The 13874-nt window shown below is 36.9% G+C and overlaps 1 protein-coding gene across 2 annotated transcripts in view; it reads right to left on the bottom strand.

Moving 5' to 3' along the window:
- BRWD1 (bromodomain and WD repeat domain containing 1) overlaps positions 1–13874 on the bottom strand; it is a 127561-nt gene that overhangs the window by 24219 nt on the left and 89468 nt on the right. For both annotated transcript variants that reach the window (XM_076000182.1, XM_076000184.1), the window contains exons 33-36: positions 9610–9682; positions 8623–8664; positions 5625–5771; positions 4456–4608 (exon numbers count right to left, since the gene is read on the bottom strand). In XM_076000182.1, coding sequence (XP_075856297.1) covers positions 4456–4608; positions 5625–5771; positions 8623–8664; positions 9610–9682 — 415 coding nt within the window. The remainder of the gene's footprint in view (positions 1–4455; positions 4609–5624; positions 5772–8622; positions 8665–9609; positions 9683–13874) is intronic.

Below are 13874 nucleotides of genomic sequence, written 5' to 3'. Positions count from 1 at the left end.
GTTGGCCACTTAATTTCTTTCTATTTTTAGTAGAGACAGGGTCTTGCGTTTGCTCAGGCTGGTTTCAAACTCCTGACCTTGAATGATCCTCCCGCCTCGGCCTCCCAGAAAGCTAGGATTACAGGTGTGAGCCACCGTGCCCGGCCCAGAGAAACGAATTTAAAAAGCAATTCTATTTGTAACAGCATCTAAAATAATAAAAAAAACTGGGAATAAATTTAACCAAGGAGGTGTAAAACTTGTATACTGATACTACAAAACATTGCTAGAAGAAATTAAAGAAGACCTAAATAAATGTAAACACATCCCATGTTCAGATGGGAAGATTGAATATTGTCAAGATGTTAATACTACCCTACCCAAAGCACTCTACACAGTCACTGCAATCCCAACAAAATTCCAACAGCCTTCTCTGCAGAAATGGAAAATCCTCAAATTCATAATGAACTGCAAGGGACTGAGTAGCCAAAACTAAAAAAGAACAAAGCTAGATGATTCACATTTGCTAGTTTCAAAACTTACTGTAAAGCTACAGTAAGCCAAACTATGTTACTGGCACGCAGACATACACACATACAGAGAGAGATATATAAAAATATATACTAATGGAATAGAATTGAGAGTTCAGAAAAACTCATAATTTTCAACAAAGGTACCAAGTTTATTTAATGGAGAAAGAATACTCTCTTCAAAAGATGGCTGTGAAAGAACTGGATTCTACATATAAAAGAATGGTTGGGCTCCCTACCTCACCCCACATACAAATACTAGCTCAAAATGCATCAACAACTTAAATATAAGAGTTAAACCATAAAACTCTTAAAACACATGGGATAGGCCGGGCACGGTGGCTCACGCCTGTAATCCTAGCACTCTGGGAGGCTGAGGCAGGCGGAACGCTCAAGGTCAGGAGTTCAAAACCAGCCTGAGCAAGAGCGAGACTGCGTCTCTACTGTAAATAGAAAGAAATTAATTGGCCAACTAATATATATAGAAAAAATGATCTGGGCATGGTGATGCATGCCTGTAGTCCAGCTACTCAGGAGGCTAAGGCAGCAGGACTGCTTGAGCCCAGGAGTTTGAGGTTGCTATGAGCTAGGCTGACGCCATGGCACTCACTCTAGCCTGGGGAACAAAGTGAGACTGTCTCAAAAAAAAAAAAGAAAAAAAGAAAAGAAAAAACACATGGGATAAATCTTCATGATGTTGGATTTGGCAATGGATTCTTAAGATATGAATCCAAAAGCATGAGAAACACGGCTGGGCGTGGTGGCTCACGCCTATAACCCTAGCACTCTGGGAGGCCAAGGCCGGCAGACTGTTTGAACTCAGGAGTTCAAGACCAGCCTAAGCAAGAGCGAGACCCCGTCTCTACAAAAAAAAAAAAAAAAAAAATTAGAAAGAAATTAGCTAGACAATTTATATATATATAAAAATAAAATTAACCAGGTATGGTGGTGCATGCCGGCAGTCCCAGCTACTCGGGAGGCTAAGGCAAAAGGATCTTGAGCCCAGGAGTTTGAGGTTGCTGTGAGCACTCCAGCCCGGGCAAGAGTGAGACTCTGTCTCAAAAACAAAACAAAACAAAAAAACCATGAGAAACAAAAGAAAAACACAGATTAACTGGACTTCACCAAAATGAAAATCTTTTGTACAAAGGACATTACCAACAAAGTGAAAAGTCTACCTAAAGGATGGGAGAAAATACTGGAAATCATGTATCTGATAAGGGTTTAATATCCAGATTATGTAAAGAACTGTAACTTAACAAAAAAATAAAGAGTCCAATTTAAAAATGAGCAGAGGACTTGAATAGACATTTCTCAAAAGAAGATATACAAATGGCCAATAAGCACATGAAAAGATGGTAAACATCTTTAGGGTACCAACTGTATTTTCTGTATTCTTGATATTTTAGCATTTGGAGACTTGATCTTGGATGGATGACTAGCATTCCCAGAACAAGCTAATCCTTAGAGAAAGCAAATGACTCAACTGTATACTTGTGATGTACAAAAATCAATGAATCCAGAACCCATGTCCCCTCTTTGCCATTTATCAAATTCTCATACAACAAGCCAATATTCATTCCTCCAGCCCTAAAGTACCCCAGAGCTAGGTACCAAAACACTAGAAACTACCCCTACAGCCAAAAGCCTGCTGAAATTATTCAAACTAGCCACAGCTAAACTGCTTACTCTGCCCTGCTTTGTTTTGCCGTCCCATGAAAATCCAATATAGTCTCTGGGGCCATGCACTACCCTGTTCTCCCCTCTGTCTCCTGTCAGACCCTGGTCCTTCCCCACTTTTCCCTGTGTGGTGTACCATGCCTCCTGTTTCTAGGGTTCTGTAAATATAAACTTGTTCATGACAGCCATTTCTGTATCTGCATGTCTTATCATTCCTGATCAAAACAAATCCCAGGTGCAATTTTTAATACAATAAGTTATCTGAAAATCAAAACACAATGAAACAACACCTCACACTTCCTAGGATGGCTACAATTTAAAAGAAAAAAATCTCTAAAAACAGAAGTGTTGGTGAGGATGTGAAGAAAATGGAACCCTCATACATTGCCAGTGGGAATGTAAAATGGTGTAGCCATATGGAAAACAGCGTAGTGGTTCCTGGAAAAGCTAAGCATAGAATTATCCAATGACCCAGAAATTCTACTCTTATGTACACACCCAAGGGAATTGACAGCAAGGATTCTGACAGATATTTGTATTCCAAAATTCACTATGGCATTATTCCTAATGGCCAAACAGTGGAAACACAACCCAACCTGTTCATCAAACAGATGAATAAATGTGTTATACACCCACACACTGGAGTATTATTCAGCCATCAAAAGGAATAAATTTCTGATATATGCTACAAAATGCACAGGCCTTAAAGGCATATGTTAAATGAAATAAACTAGACACAAAAGGCAAATACAATATGATCTATATGTTTGTATCTAGAACAGGCAAATTCGTATAGGCAAAAAGTAGGCTAGAGGTTACCAAAGGCTGGAGGAAAAGAGAGAAAATAGAGAATTATTGACAAATGGTTTCAGAGTTTCTGCTTAGGGTGATAAAATTTCAGAGATCTTGTGAACGTAATTAATGCCACTGAATTACACACTTAAAAATGGTTAAAATGGCAAATGTTGTGTTATATATATTTAACCACAATTTTGCACTTTGATAATATAACATAAACTGCTGAATTGTACATTTTAAATGATGAATTGTGTTTCTTAAGGGGGATGAAGGGCAGACATGAGTGAAATTTACTTTCTCTCTGAAAACAAAGATACAGTCTTAAAAATGGTGAAAATGACAAAAACTCAAGCCTGGAAAAATGTTAGAATTGAATGTTAAACTGACCCAACAAGCAATTTGGATATAAAATGCAACAAAAGAATTCTCAAATTGAGACTAGACATAGTAATGCAGGAGTAGTCTAATATGAAGTAACGAGGATGAAGTGGAGGTAAGGCAAGATAGTTAATTAGCAGTAACAGTCACTGATTGTAAACACAAAAAATGCTGTAAGATATCAAGTGTTTTACTTTAGATCTTATTGTTTTAAATACCCAACACAACAGTGTAATGTTTGTGAAAATTCACTCAGAATATGACATATAAACTTCCACATGTTTACTATACCTCCATCAAGCTTTGAACAGTTGTCCAACATTTAACATTTTAACAAAAATTTAGTAATGTTCTATTTGTGATCTTACATAATCAGATAGCTCATGTGCTGCTTCTTTGGATTCAAAATATTAGCATGCCATCAGTAGTCTCACTTCCACTTCAGATTTCCATTTTATTAATTATTTATTAGTTTATTTTTTATTTAGTTTTTAGAGACAAGGTCCCACTCTGTCACCCAGGCTAGAGTGCAGTGGTTCACTGTAACCTCAAACTCCTGAGCTCAAGCAATCTATCCACCTAAGCCTCCTGAGAGGTGGGGACTACAGGAACACACCACATCTGGCTAATTTTTGTATTTTTATTTTTTGTAGAGAGAGGGTCTGGCCTTCAAGTGAACCATCCCTTTTGGCCTTTGAAAGTGCTGGGATTACAAGCTGGAACCACTATGCCCAGCCTTTTATTACTTTTAATATTCTTCCTATCTCTATCAATGTTTCTAAGTCAATTTTTTAAGATCCCTACATGTATAACACAGAGACTTTTATTCTATGTAGCAAATTTGTTTAGTTTCTACTGGTACCCTTATTCCCACCAATTTTCATTTGCTCATAAAACTTCCAGAGATTATGATAAACATCAATTGTTTTAAGGTAAAAACTGAAGATATCTAGACAGCAGCAGAAGCTCTATTCTTTATAGTAGTTGTTTTACTTTATCACTTATCTTTAATGATCCCACCTCTGCAGCAAGTAGAGAATCACCTACACAAATCAGGCACACTTTTCTTGTAAACCACTTAAGAAATTACCTTTGATCTTTTGTTTGGTGTATATGCTTTTGCATTGCTAAATATCAACCGGATGTCTTTGCAAAATTCCAAAGGGCTGTCATAATTTCCCACATCTAGAGTTTCCCTTACTGTTCCAAAATCCATTGGGGTATCTATAATATCTCGGTAGTCCTAGGTTTTAAAAACAATATAATTACTTCACAGATTCATTTCCTGCATTTAGAAATATAAATGCATTCAATCTCTAATACATTTGAAATGATAGAAGAGAGAAAAGGTTAGAAGGATCTTAAGATTCATTAATAATATTTAAAAAGAGGTACAGACACAAAAGCAAGATAGAAATATACCAATGTTAATGTCTATATCTTGATACTGGGACATGAGATGGATTTTATTTATTTCCTGAGTTACACTCTTTTGTAATTTCCAAGCTTCCTACAGTAAATCTGTGCTGTTAGAATCTTTTTCTTTTTTTTAGGTCATCTTCCAATTCTCTTATTTAAGAAGTAAAAACAGATACTTTTATCCACTTCATAGTTTTCCTGGTGCTGGGCCTATTTAGATAATAGAGATCTACGTAGAACCTTCCTATTACACGACAATGTTTATATATATATATATTTTTTTTGGAGACAGAGTCTCACTTTGTTGCCCAGGCTGGAGTGAGTGCTGTGGCATCAGCCTAGCTCATAGCAACCTCAATCTCCTGGGCTCAAGCAATCCTCCTGCCTCAGCCTCCCAAGTAGCTGGGACTACAGGCATGTGGCACCATGCCCTATTAACTTTTTTTCTATATATTTTTAGTTGGCCAATTAATTTCTTTCTATTTTTTTTAGTAGAGATGGGGTCTCGCTCTTGCTCAGGCTGGTTTCGAACTCCTGACCTTGGGCAATCCGCCCGCCTCGGCCTCGCAGAGTGCTAGGATTACAGGTGTGAGCCACTGCGCCCAGCCACACAATAATGTTTAACTATGTCTAAATTCTTAAATGAGTTAAGGGTGTCTGTAAACTCAAGAAAACCATGTAAAACAACATTTCTACAGCTAACTGTAGAGACAAAAAGAGAAAAGAAGTTAAAATAAAGCTTATAGATCTTACTCTTTAAAGCTTAATTTAAATACCTCGACCCCAATATCCTCGCCACAAAACAAGAAAAGCCCCAAACATTCAACAATGAAAACTTACTGGATATTCAACCAAATCAACAGGTTGTCTAAACGGTTCAGAATCTTCACACTGAAAAATTAAGTTCACTAGTTCCTTACACTGTTTCTTCCAGTTGCTTTCAGCACAGTTGGTAGCTCTGCTGCTCCTATTTTTCCAATCATGGACCTAAAAATACATTCACAATAGTTAAAGTGTTTTCAGTCTTAGAAAAAAAATCACAATGGTATATGACTATAGTAAAATGCAACTGAGCTATCGTCTTCTGTGTTGTGTGCCATAAGAACTGTGACTGCAGTTAGAAAAATCAACTTTTCTGTAAAAACCCAATAATGGCATATATGTTGCTCAACACATTTTTCCAGAAATAAAATTTTATAACTAGCCATATATCACACTTTGATATAACCTACCAATTTCAGAAAAATCACAGAGTTAACTATGAAAAGGATGCTCTAGAAAGAGCACATTAACCAGTGAAAGGCTATTCCATAACCTCTCTCCAAGTTCAAAAAATTTGTTTTTAACAAATATGAAGTATATTTCATAATGTGACAGGCAGTAAAATGGACAGGCAGTAAAATGGACCAACCAAAAATGTCCACATTATAATCCTCACAACCTATGACTCTTTTACCCTCTATGGGAAAAGATGCTTTGCAGACGTAATTAAGATTATAGACCTTGAGGCTGGAGATTATCCTAGATAACTGCACCGGCCCAATGTAACCACAAAGGTCATTGTAAGAAGGAAGCAGAAGAGTCACAGTCATAGACAGATTGTGAGAAGCTATGCTGTTGGCTTGAAAATGGAAGAAGGGGACCTGTAGCCAAGAAAGGAGACAGCTTCTAGAAGCTGGAAAACACAAAGAACTCTTCTTCGCTAGAGTTTCCAGCCATGCAAAAACCATGGTTTAGGTCCAGTAGGACCCATGCAAACTTCTAATTACAGAACTGTGAGGTAATACATTTTTATAATTTAAGCAACTAAATCTGTCATTTGCTAGAGCAGAAACATCAAACATATTAAAAACCTGGGGGCTGGGTGAGGTGGCTCCCACCTGTAATCCTAGCACTCTGGGAGGCAGAGGCTGGTGGATTGCTCAAGGTCAGGAGCTCCAAACTAGCCTGAGCAAGAGCAAGACCCTGTCTCTACTAATAATAGAAAGAAATTAATTGGTCAACTAAAAATATAGAGAAAAAATTAGCCGGGCATGGTGGCACATGCTTGTAGTCCCAGCTATTCGGGAGGCTGAGGCAGAAGGATTACTTGAGCCCAGGAGTTTGAGGCTGCTGTGAGCTAGGCTGACGTCATGGCACTCTAGCCCAGGCAACATAGTGAGACTCTGTCTCCAAAAAAGAAAAACTTGGGAGTCTGCTTAGAAATAAAATTATATGAAAATGACAAATCAGATTAGACTATTTCAGGCCTAACTTTTCAATGTTATTTGGGGCAAGCACATGGTAAAAATTATTTGATAAAAAGCTTAAATTTGGCCAGACACAGTGGTTTATGCCTGTAATCCTAGCACTGTGGGAGGCTGAGGTGGGCGCATTGCTCAAGGTCAGGATTTCAAAACCAGCCTGAGCAAGAAGAGCGAGACCCCGTCTCTACTATAAATAGAAAGAAATTAATTGGCCAACTAATATATATAGGAAAAATTAGCCAGGCATGGTGGTGCATGCCTGTAGTCCCAGCTACTCAGGAGGCTGAGGCAGAAGGATTGGTTGAGCCCAGGAGTTTGAGGTTGCTGTGAGCTAGGCTAACGCCATGGCACTCACTCTAGCCTGGGCAACAAAACAAGAAACTGTCTCAAGAAAACAAACAAACAAACAAACAAAAAAAAAAAAAACCCCGCTTAAATTTTAAAAGCATTTGGATGATATTTAAAATTACCTGGGTTAATATTTTAAGCATTTTCACATTAATAAACAACCTTTACTTTTTTTTTTTTTTTTTTTTTTTTTTGAGACAGAGTCTCACTCTGTTGTCCCAGCTAGAGTGCTGTGGCGTCAGCCTAGTTCACAACAACCTCAAACTCCTGGGCTCAAGCCAGGCCTCAGCCTTCCAAATAGCTGAGACTATGGGCATGCGCCACCATGCCCGGCTAATTCTTTCTATTTTTGGTAGAGACGAGGTGTCACTCTTGCTCAGGCTGGTCTCGAACTCCGGAGTTCAAATGATCCACGCGCCTTGGCCTCCCAGAGTGCTAGGATTATGAGCCACCACGCCTGGCCTAACCTTTACTTTAACTTCAAGGGCTGCTGATGACACCCCATGATAAATACCCAATTTGCTAAACTTTTTTACATACATTCTTCTCCTTCAACACCTCAACCTCATCTCCCAACAAATCCTCATTTTTTAAAAAAAGTTCAATCACTAAACCCTGGGTTTAGTGATCCCTTTTAAAGTTCTCATCATTTTCCCTTCCTCTCTATTGCAAACATCCTGTATTAGGTTCCCATCCTTCACTCCACATTCTTACAATGAACTTCTAACTTATCTCCTTTAATAGGTATTACCTTCTTATCCTTCAAATTCTTTTTATCTATTTTGGCCATGCAATTGACTTTAAATTTAAATGAAACCCTTGGATTTCAACATTACCATAATCTACCCCTAACACAACAGCCAGACATAACCATTTTTCTAAATCCAATATCCAACCTGTATGCTATAAGTCAGTACCCTTACTAACCCATGGATGTGCCATACTTTCCTACTTTTTCTTATCTTTGCTTTAATATCCCCTCTTTTTTTTTTTTTAAACCCTGAGTCCCTTTCAGGGCTTATCCCCCATTTTTTAATGGTCTCTTATTCACTCCATCTCACAGAGAATACAGTTCAAATCCCAACTCTTCCACTAAAACTTTCAAGCAATTTCCCCCATTTCTCTTATAAAATATTCAAAATCTGTATCAGTATAACTTTGCAAAGACAAAACCTGAAATCTTAACTTGATTTTAAAACAAAGAACAAGCAAACCACAAAAGTCAATCATGCATAATAACTTACTCTCCTTCTTCCAGAAGATGTTTTAGGAAGATCGCTATCATCCTAGGAATAAAATCAGAGCACCTTAACTATTTATTCTCATTAGAAATGCAATACTCTTAATAAAAAAAAAAATATCAAAGACATCTGATCCTATTACAGTTATAACATATTAACAAAAACTCCAAAGACAGACTCTATCAGATGGATCTTTGTGGTACCCAGGCTTCAAAAAACCAACCATTCTTAATAATCCTTTACATTCCCTAAGAACATGCATTAATTGCAAAATTCAAAATTTAGGGATAAAAAAACATTTTGTGCATTTCCTAAATAGAAAAACTGTGTTTTACCTCTATCCATAAAACTCCAGAAACCCATAGTCTCCTATAGTTCTTGGACATTTTCTTATTCCCTAAATCATTTATTAGTATATCCATTTTTATTCTAATATGTTAAGGAAAAAAAATCTATAATAAGAGTTTGTAGAAATTAACACTATATTGTCTCTAAAGAACATCTTTGCTCCAACTTCCTACCACAGACTACTTCTGTATGAAGTAAAATTGCACCACACCATTGCTATAGATGCCCATGAACTTACATTCCAGCACCATCTTAAGTGAAGGAGATTAGGGCACTTTGAGAATGGTCAAGTTCACTAGTCTTTAATTATGATTAAACCCAACACTCAAATATTGGTTTTACCAAAACATTTCCAAGGTCTTTTTTATAGTACACCTTTCACTAGCTAAAATTTGAAAAGAGAATATATTCCGCACCTAAAGTTATTCATTTAGATATATTTTAATTGATATCAATTATTGGCTAAAACTTATTTCACTGATCATCTAGAAAATTCAAAAAATTGTATTTTTATCAAATGCCCTATTTTCATAGTTGATTGCAATATAGCAAGAATTGATATTAGGTAACATCTTCTACTTCACTTTTTAAATTACCATTTGAAATTAACAAAAACAACTGTAAAATCAACAAATGTCATACCAAATCCTCAGCATTCTGCTCGTCGTTTTCAGACGTGTTAGAAAGTTCGGAGATATTTGTACAATGTTGATTCCTAAAAAACAAATTTTCACTTTAATAGCATGCAGATGTTGCCAAGGATATTGCCAAGGATTCAAATTAAACATTAAAATACAAACCGTTTCTCAACTTATACATACCTAATTTCAAACATAGGAATACTAGGTTTTGACCCAATCCTCTGTGTAAACAACCAGCTATATTAAGTGCTGATATAGAATCTTAAAGGTTTTTCTTTTTTTTAAAGTTATTTATGTACAGAAATTAAGCTGGTAATCCAGAAATCACATATGTATGGCCTCAACTGGATGAATATATGGATGAGCTTTTCTAAGTATCATCACTAGTAATATTCATACAATAAGTACCAGGAAAACGGTTGACTTAAGACAAAAGAGAACACAAAAAAACAAGGAACAAATTAAAAGAAAATAATATCTTAACCTCACTATATACACAAGAGAAAAAAGAATGCTGAGTAGGAACATATAGTAAAGGAGACAAAAATGGACATGTGATTTTCCTGAAGTAGAAAAGAAGGTGATTCTGGGGAGGAGATAACTTAAATCTAAGTCCCCAAGACTTACGACAGAATCAACCCAAGAAATTTTACAGGAATCATTTATTCCTCAGTTTTTAGCTAGATGTTGAAAATGATGGGACTGTTTATAAATTATTTCCTCTAATATAGAATTCTTTCAAAGAATTTTTACTGCTATATGAGAAGGGCATTTAAGACCATACAGCAAAACTCATTAATGTTAAAGGAAATTCAAACTAAGTAATTTGTCCAAAGTCCCAAAGAATGTTCACTAGAACAGATTAGACCAGAATGTAGGTCTCGATTTCCAGGTCAGTTTTCATTCTATGATTCCAAATTGATTTAATGCAAAAATCTATGGAATATTCGCATATGTAAAAACACTTTCACATGACATAAAACAAACCCCAAAGGCTTCTACCAAGAGTCTCCTGGAATTGATAAATAAATTCAGCAGAGTCTCAAGTTCAAAATCAATGTACACAAAATCAGTAGCATTCCTATGCACCAATAACAGTCAAGCTGACAGTCAAATCAAAGACTTAATACCAGCCAGGCACAGTGGCTCACATTTGTATTCCTAGCACTCTGGGAGGCCAAGGCGGGAGGACTGCTCAAGGTCAGGAGTTCAAAACCAGCCTGAGCAAGAGTGAGACCCTGTCTCTACTAAAAATAGAAAGAAATTAATTGGCCAACTAAAAAATATATATATATATATATATATAAAAATTAGCCGAGCATGGCGGCACATGCCTGTAGTCCCAGCTACTTGGAGGCTGAGGCAGAAGGATTGCTTGAGCCCAGGAGTTTGAGGTTGCTATGAGCTAGGCTGATGCCATGGCACTCTAGCCCGGGCAACAGAGTGAGACTCTGTCTCAAAAAAAAAAAAGATTCAATACCATTCACAATAGCTACACAGACAATAAAATATCTAGGAATACACTTAAGGAGGTGAAAGATCTCTACAAAGAGAACCACGAAACACTGAGGAAAAAAATCAGAGACAATACAAACGGATAAACGTATCATGCTCATGGATTGGTAGAATCAACATTGTTAAAAAATCCATGCTACCCAAAGTGATTTACAGAGTCCCCATTTACGCAATCCCCATTAAAATACCAACATCATATTTCACAGATCTAGAAAAAATAACTTCATGCTTCATTTGGAACCAGAAAAGAGCCTGAATAGCCAAAGCAGTCTAAGCAAAAGTAATAAATCTGGACGCATCACCTTACCAGACTTCAAACTATACTACAAGGCAATAGTAACCAAAACAGCACTGTATTTGGCACAAATACAGAAACATAGACCAATGGAACAGAGAACCCAAATATAAAACCATCCACATACAGGCAACTGACATCTGACAAAGCAGGCAAAAAAGCCCCCTATTCAGTAAATGGTGCTGGGAAAATTGGATAGCCACATGTAGAAGAAACAGGATCACTATCACCACTCACACAAATTAATTCAAGATGGATAAAAGACTTAAATGTTAGGCATGAAATCATAAGAATTCTAGAAGAAAATGTTGGAAAAACTCTAAAATTCTAGACAACAGCCTAGGCAAAGAATTTATAAAGACCCCAATGGCAATCACAGCAACAACAAAAACAAATATATAGGACTTGATTAAAACGTTTCTGCACAGCTAAGGGAATTATCAACAGAGCAAACAGACAATCTACACAACAGGAGAAAATATCTGCAAGCTACACATCCAGAAACGGGCTCATAGCCAGAATCTACAAAGAACTCAAGCAAATCAGCAAAAACAGCCCCAACAAAATGTAGGCAAAAGACATGAACAGAAGTTTGTAGAAAGAAGATAGACAAATGGCTAATAAACATATGAAAAAAATGCTGAATGTCACTAATTATCAGGGAGTTGCAAATTAAAACTACAATGAGATATCACCTTACCCGTTAGAATGGCTTGTATTAAAAAGCCCAAAAGCAATACATGCTGGCATGGATTCGGAGAGAAAGAAATGCTTATACACCCTTGGTGGAACTACAAACTAGTACAACCTCTACGGAAAACAGTATGGAGATTCCTCAAAGAATTAAAAGCAGACTTACCATTTGATCCAACAATCCCACTAGTGAGTATTTACCCAAAGGAAAAGATGTCATTTTACCAAAAAGACACCTGCACTTGAATGTTCATTGCAACACAACTCACAACTGCAAAGATGTGGAATCAACCCAAGTACTCATCAATTCATTAAGTGGATTAACAAAATGTGGTATGTGAATACTATGGAATACTATGATGAATACAACAATGAAGGATGAATTAAGGCCTTTACAATTTGGATGGAACTGGAGATCAATATCCTAAGTGAAGTATCTAAAGAATGGAAAAACAAACATTACATGTACTCTATTAAATTGGAACTACTGATGAGCACACACACAGAGAAAGAAGTAAAACTCAGTTGAAATTAAGCAGGGAGGAGGGGAATGGGGGGATGGGAGAAAACCTACTTAACAGGTACAATGAACACTATCTGGGTGATGAGCACACTTATACCCCTGATTTAAGAATTACAAAAGTGACCCATGTAACCAAAAGCATCTGTACCCTCATAATATTTTGAAATTTAAATTAAAAAAAAAAAACCATAAAAAGTAGACTAAAACTAAATCTAATCATGAGAAAATATCAGACAAACCCAAATTAAGTGTATACTCTATAAAGTAAGTAAACAACATTCACAGAAATGATGAGGTCCTAAAAGAAAAGAAAAGACTGAAGAAAAAAATTGAAGCAGACTAAGAAAATACTAAATACAATGAGGATTCTGGATTGCATTCTGAAACATTAAAAGAATACTGCTAGGCCGGTGGCTCACGCCTGTAATCCTAGCATTCTAGGGGGCCGAGGCGGGCGAATTGCTAGAGGTCAGGAGTTCAAAACCAGCCTGAGCAAGAGTAAGACCCCGTCTCCACTATAAATAAAAAGAAATTAATTGGCCAACTAATATATATAGAAAAAATTAGCCGGGCATGGTGGCGCATGCCTGTAGTCCCAGCTACTCTGGAGGCTGAGGCAGCAGGATTGCTTTAGCCCAGGAGCTTGAGGTTGCTATGAGCTAGGCTGACGCTATGGCACTCACTCTAGCCTGGGCAACAAAGTGAGACTCTGTCTTAAAAAAAAAAAAATACTGCTGTAAAAACTAGTGAAATTCAGGCTGGGTATGATGGCTCACGCCTATAATCCTAGCACTCTGGGAGGCCAAGGCATGGGCAGATCATTTGAGTTCCATAGTTCAGAGACCAGCCTTAGCAAGAGCAAGACCCCGTCTCTACTGAAAAAAAAATAGAAAGAAATTAGCCAGACAACTAAAAAATATATAGAAAACATTAGGTGGGCATGGTGGTGCATGCCTGTAGTCCTAGCTACTCAGGATGCTGAGGGAGTAGGATTGCTTGAGCCAGGAGATTGGGGTTGCTGTGAGCTAGGCCAACACCATGACACTCTAGTCAGGGCAATAAAGTGAAACTCTCTCCAAAAAAAAAAAAAAACCAACTAGTGAAATTCAAATAAATTCTACATTTGACTTAGTCAATAGTATTGTACTGAAATTAATTTGAACATTTTGTTAAGTATACCATAGTTATGTATAATGTTAACCTAAGGGAAGACGAGATGAAGAGCACATGGCAACTCTCT

Source organism: Microcebus murinus, chromosome 1 (genome assembly GCF_040939455.1).
Source record: "Microcebus murinus isolate Inina chromosome 1, M.murinus_Inina_mat1.0, whole genome shotgun sequence".
In the NCBI taxonomy this organism is placed as follows: Eukaryota; Metazoa; Chordata; class Mammalia; order Primates; family Cheirogaleidae; genus Microcebus; species Microcebus murinus.
The sequence above is the reverse complement of the archived record's forward strand: the minus strand, read 5'-3'. Positions and strand labels throughout refer to the sequence as shown.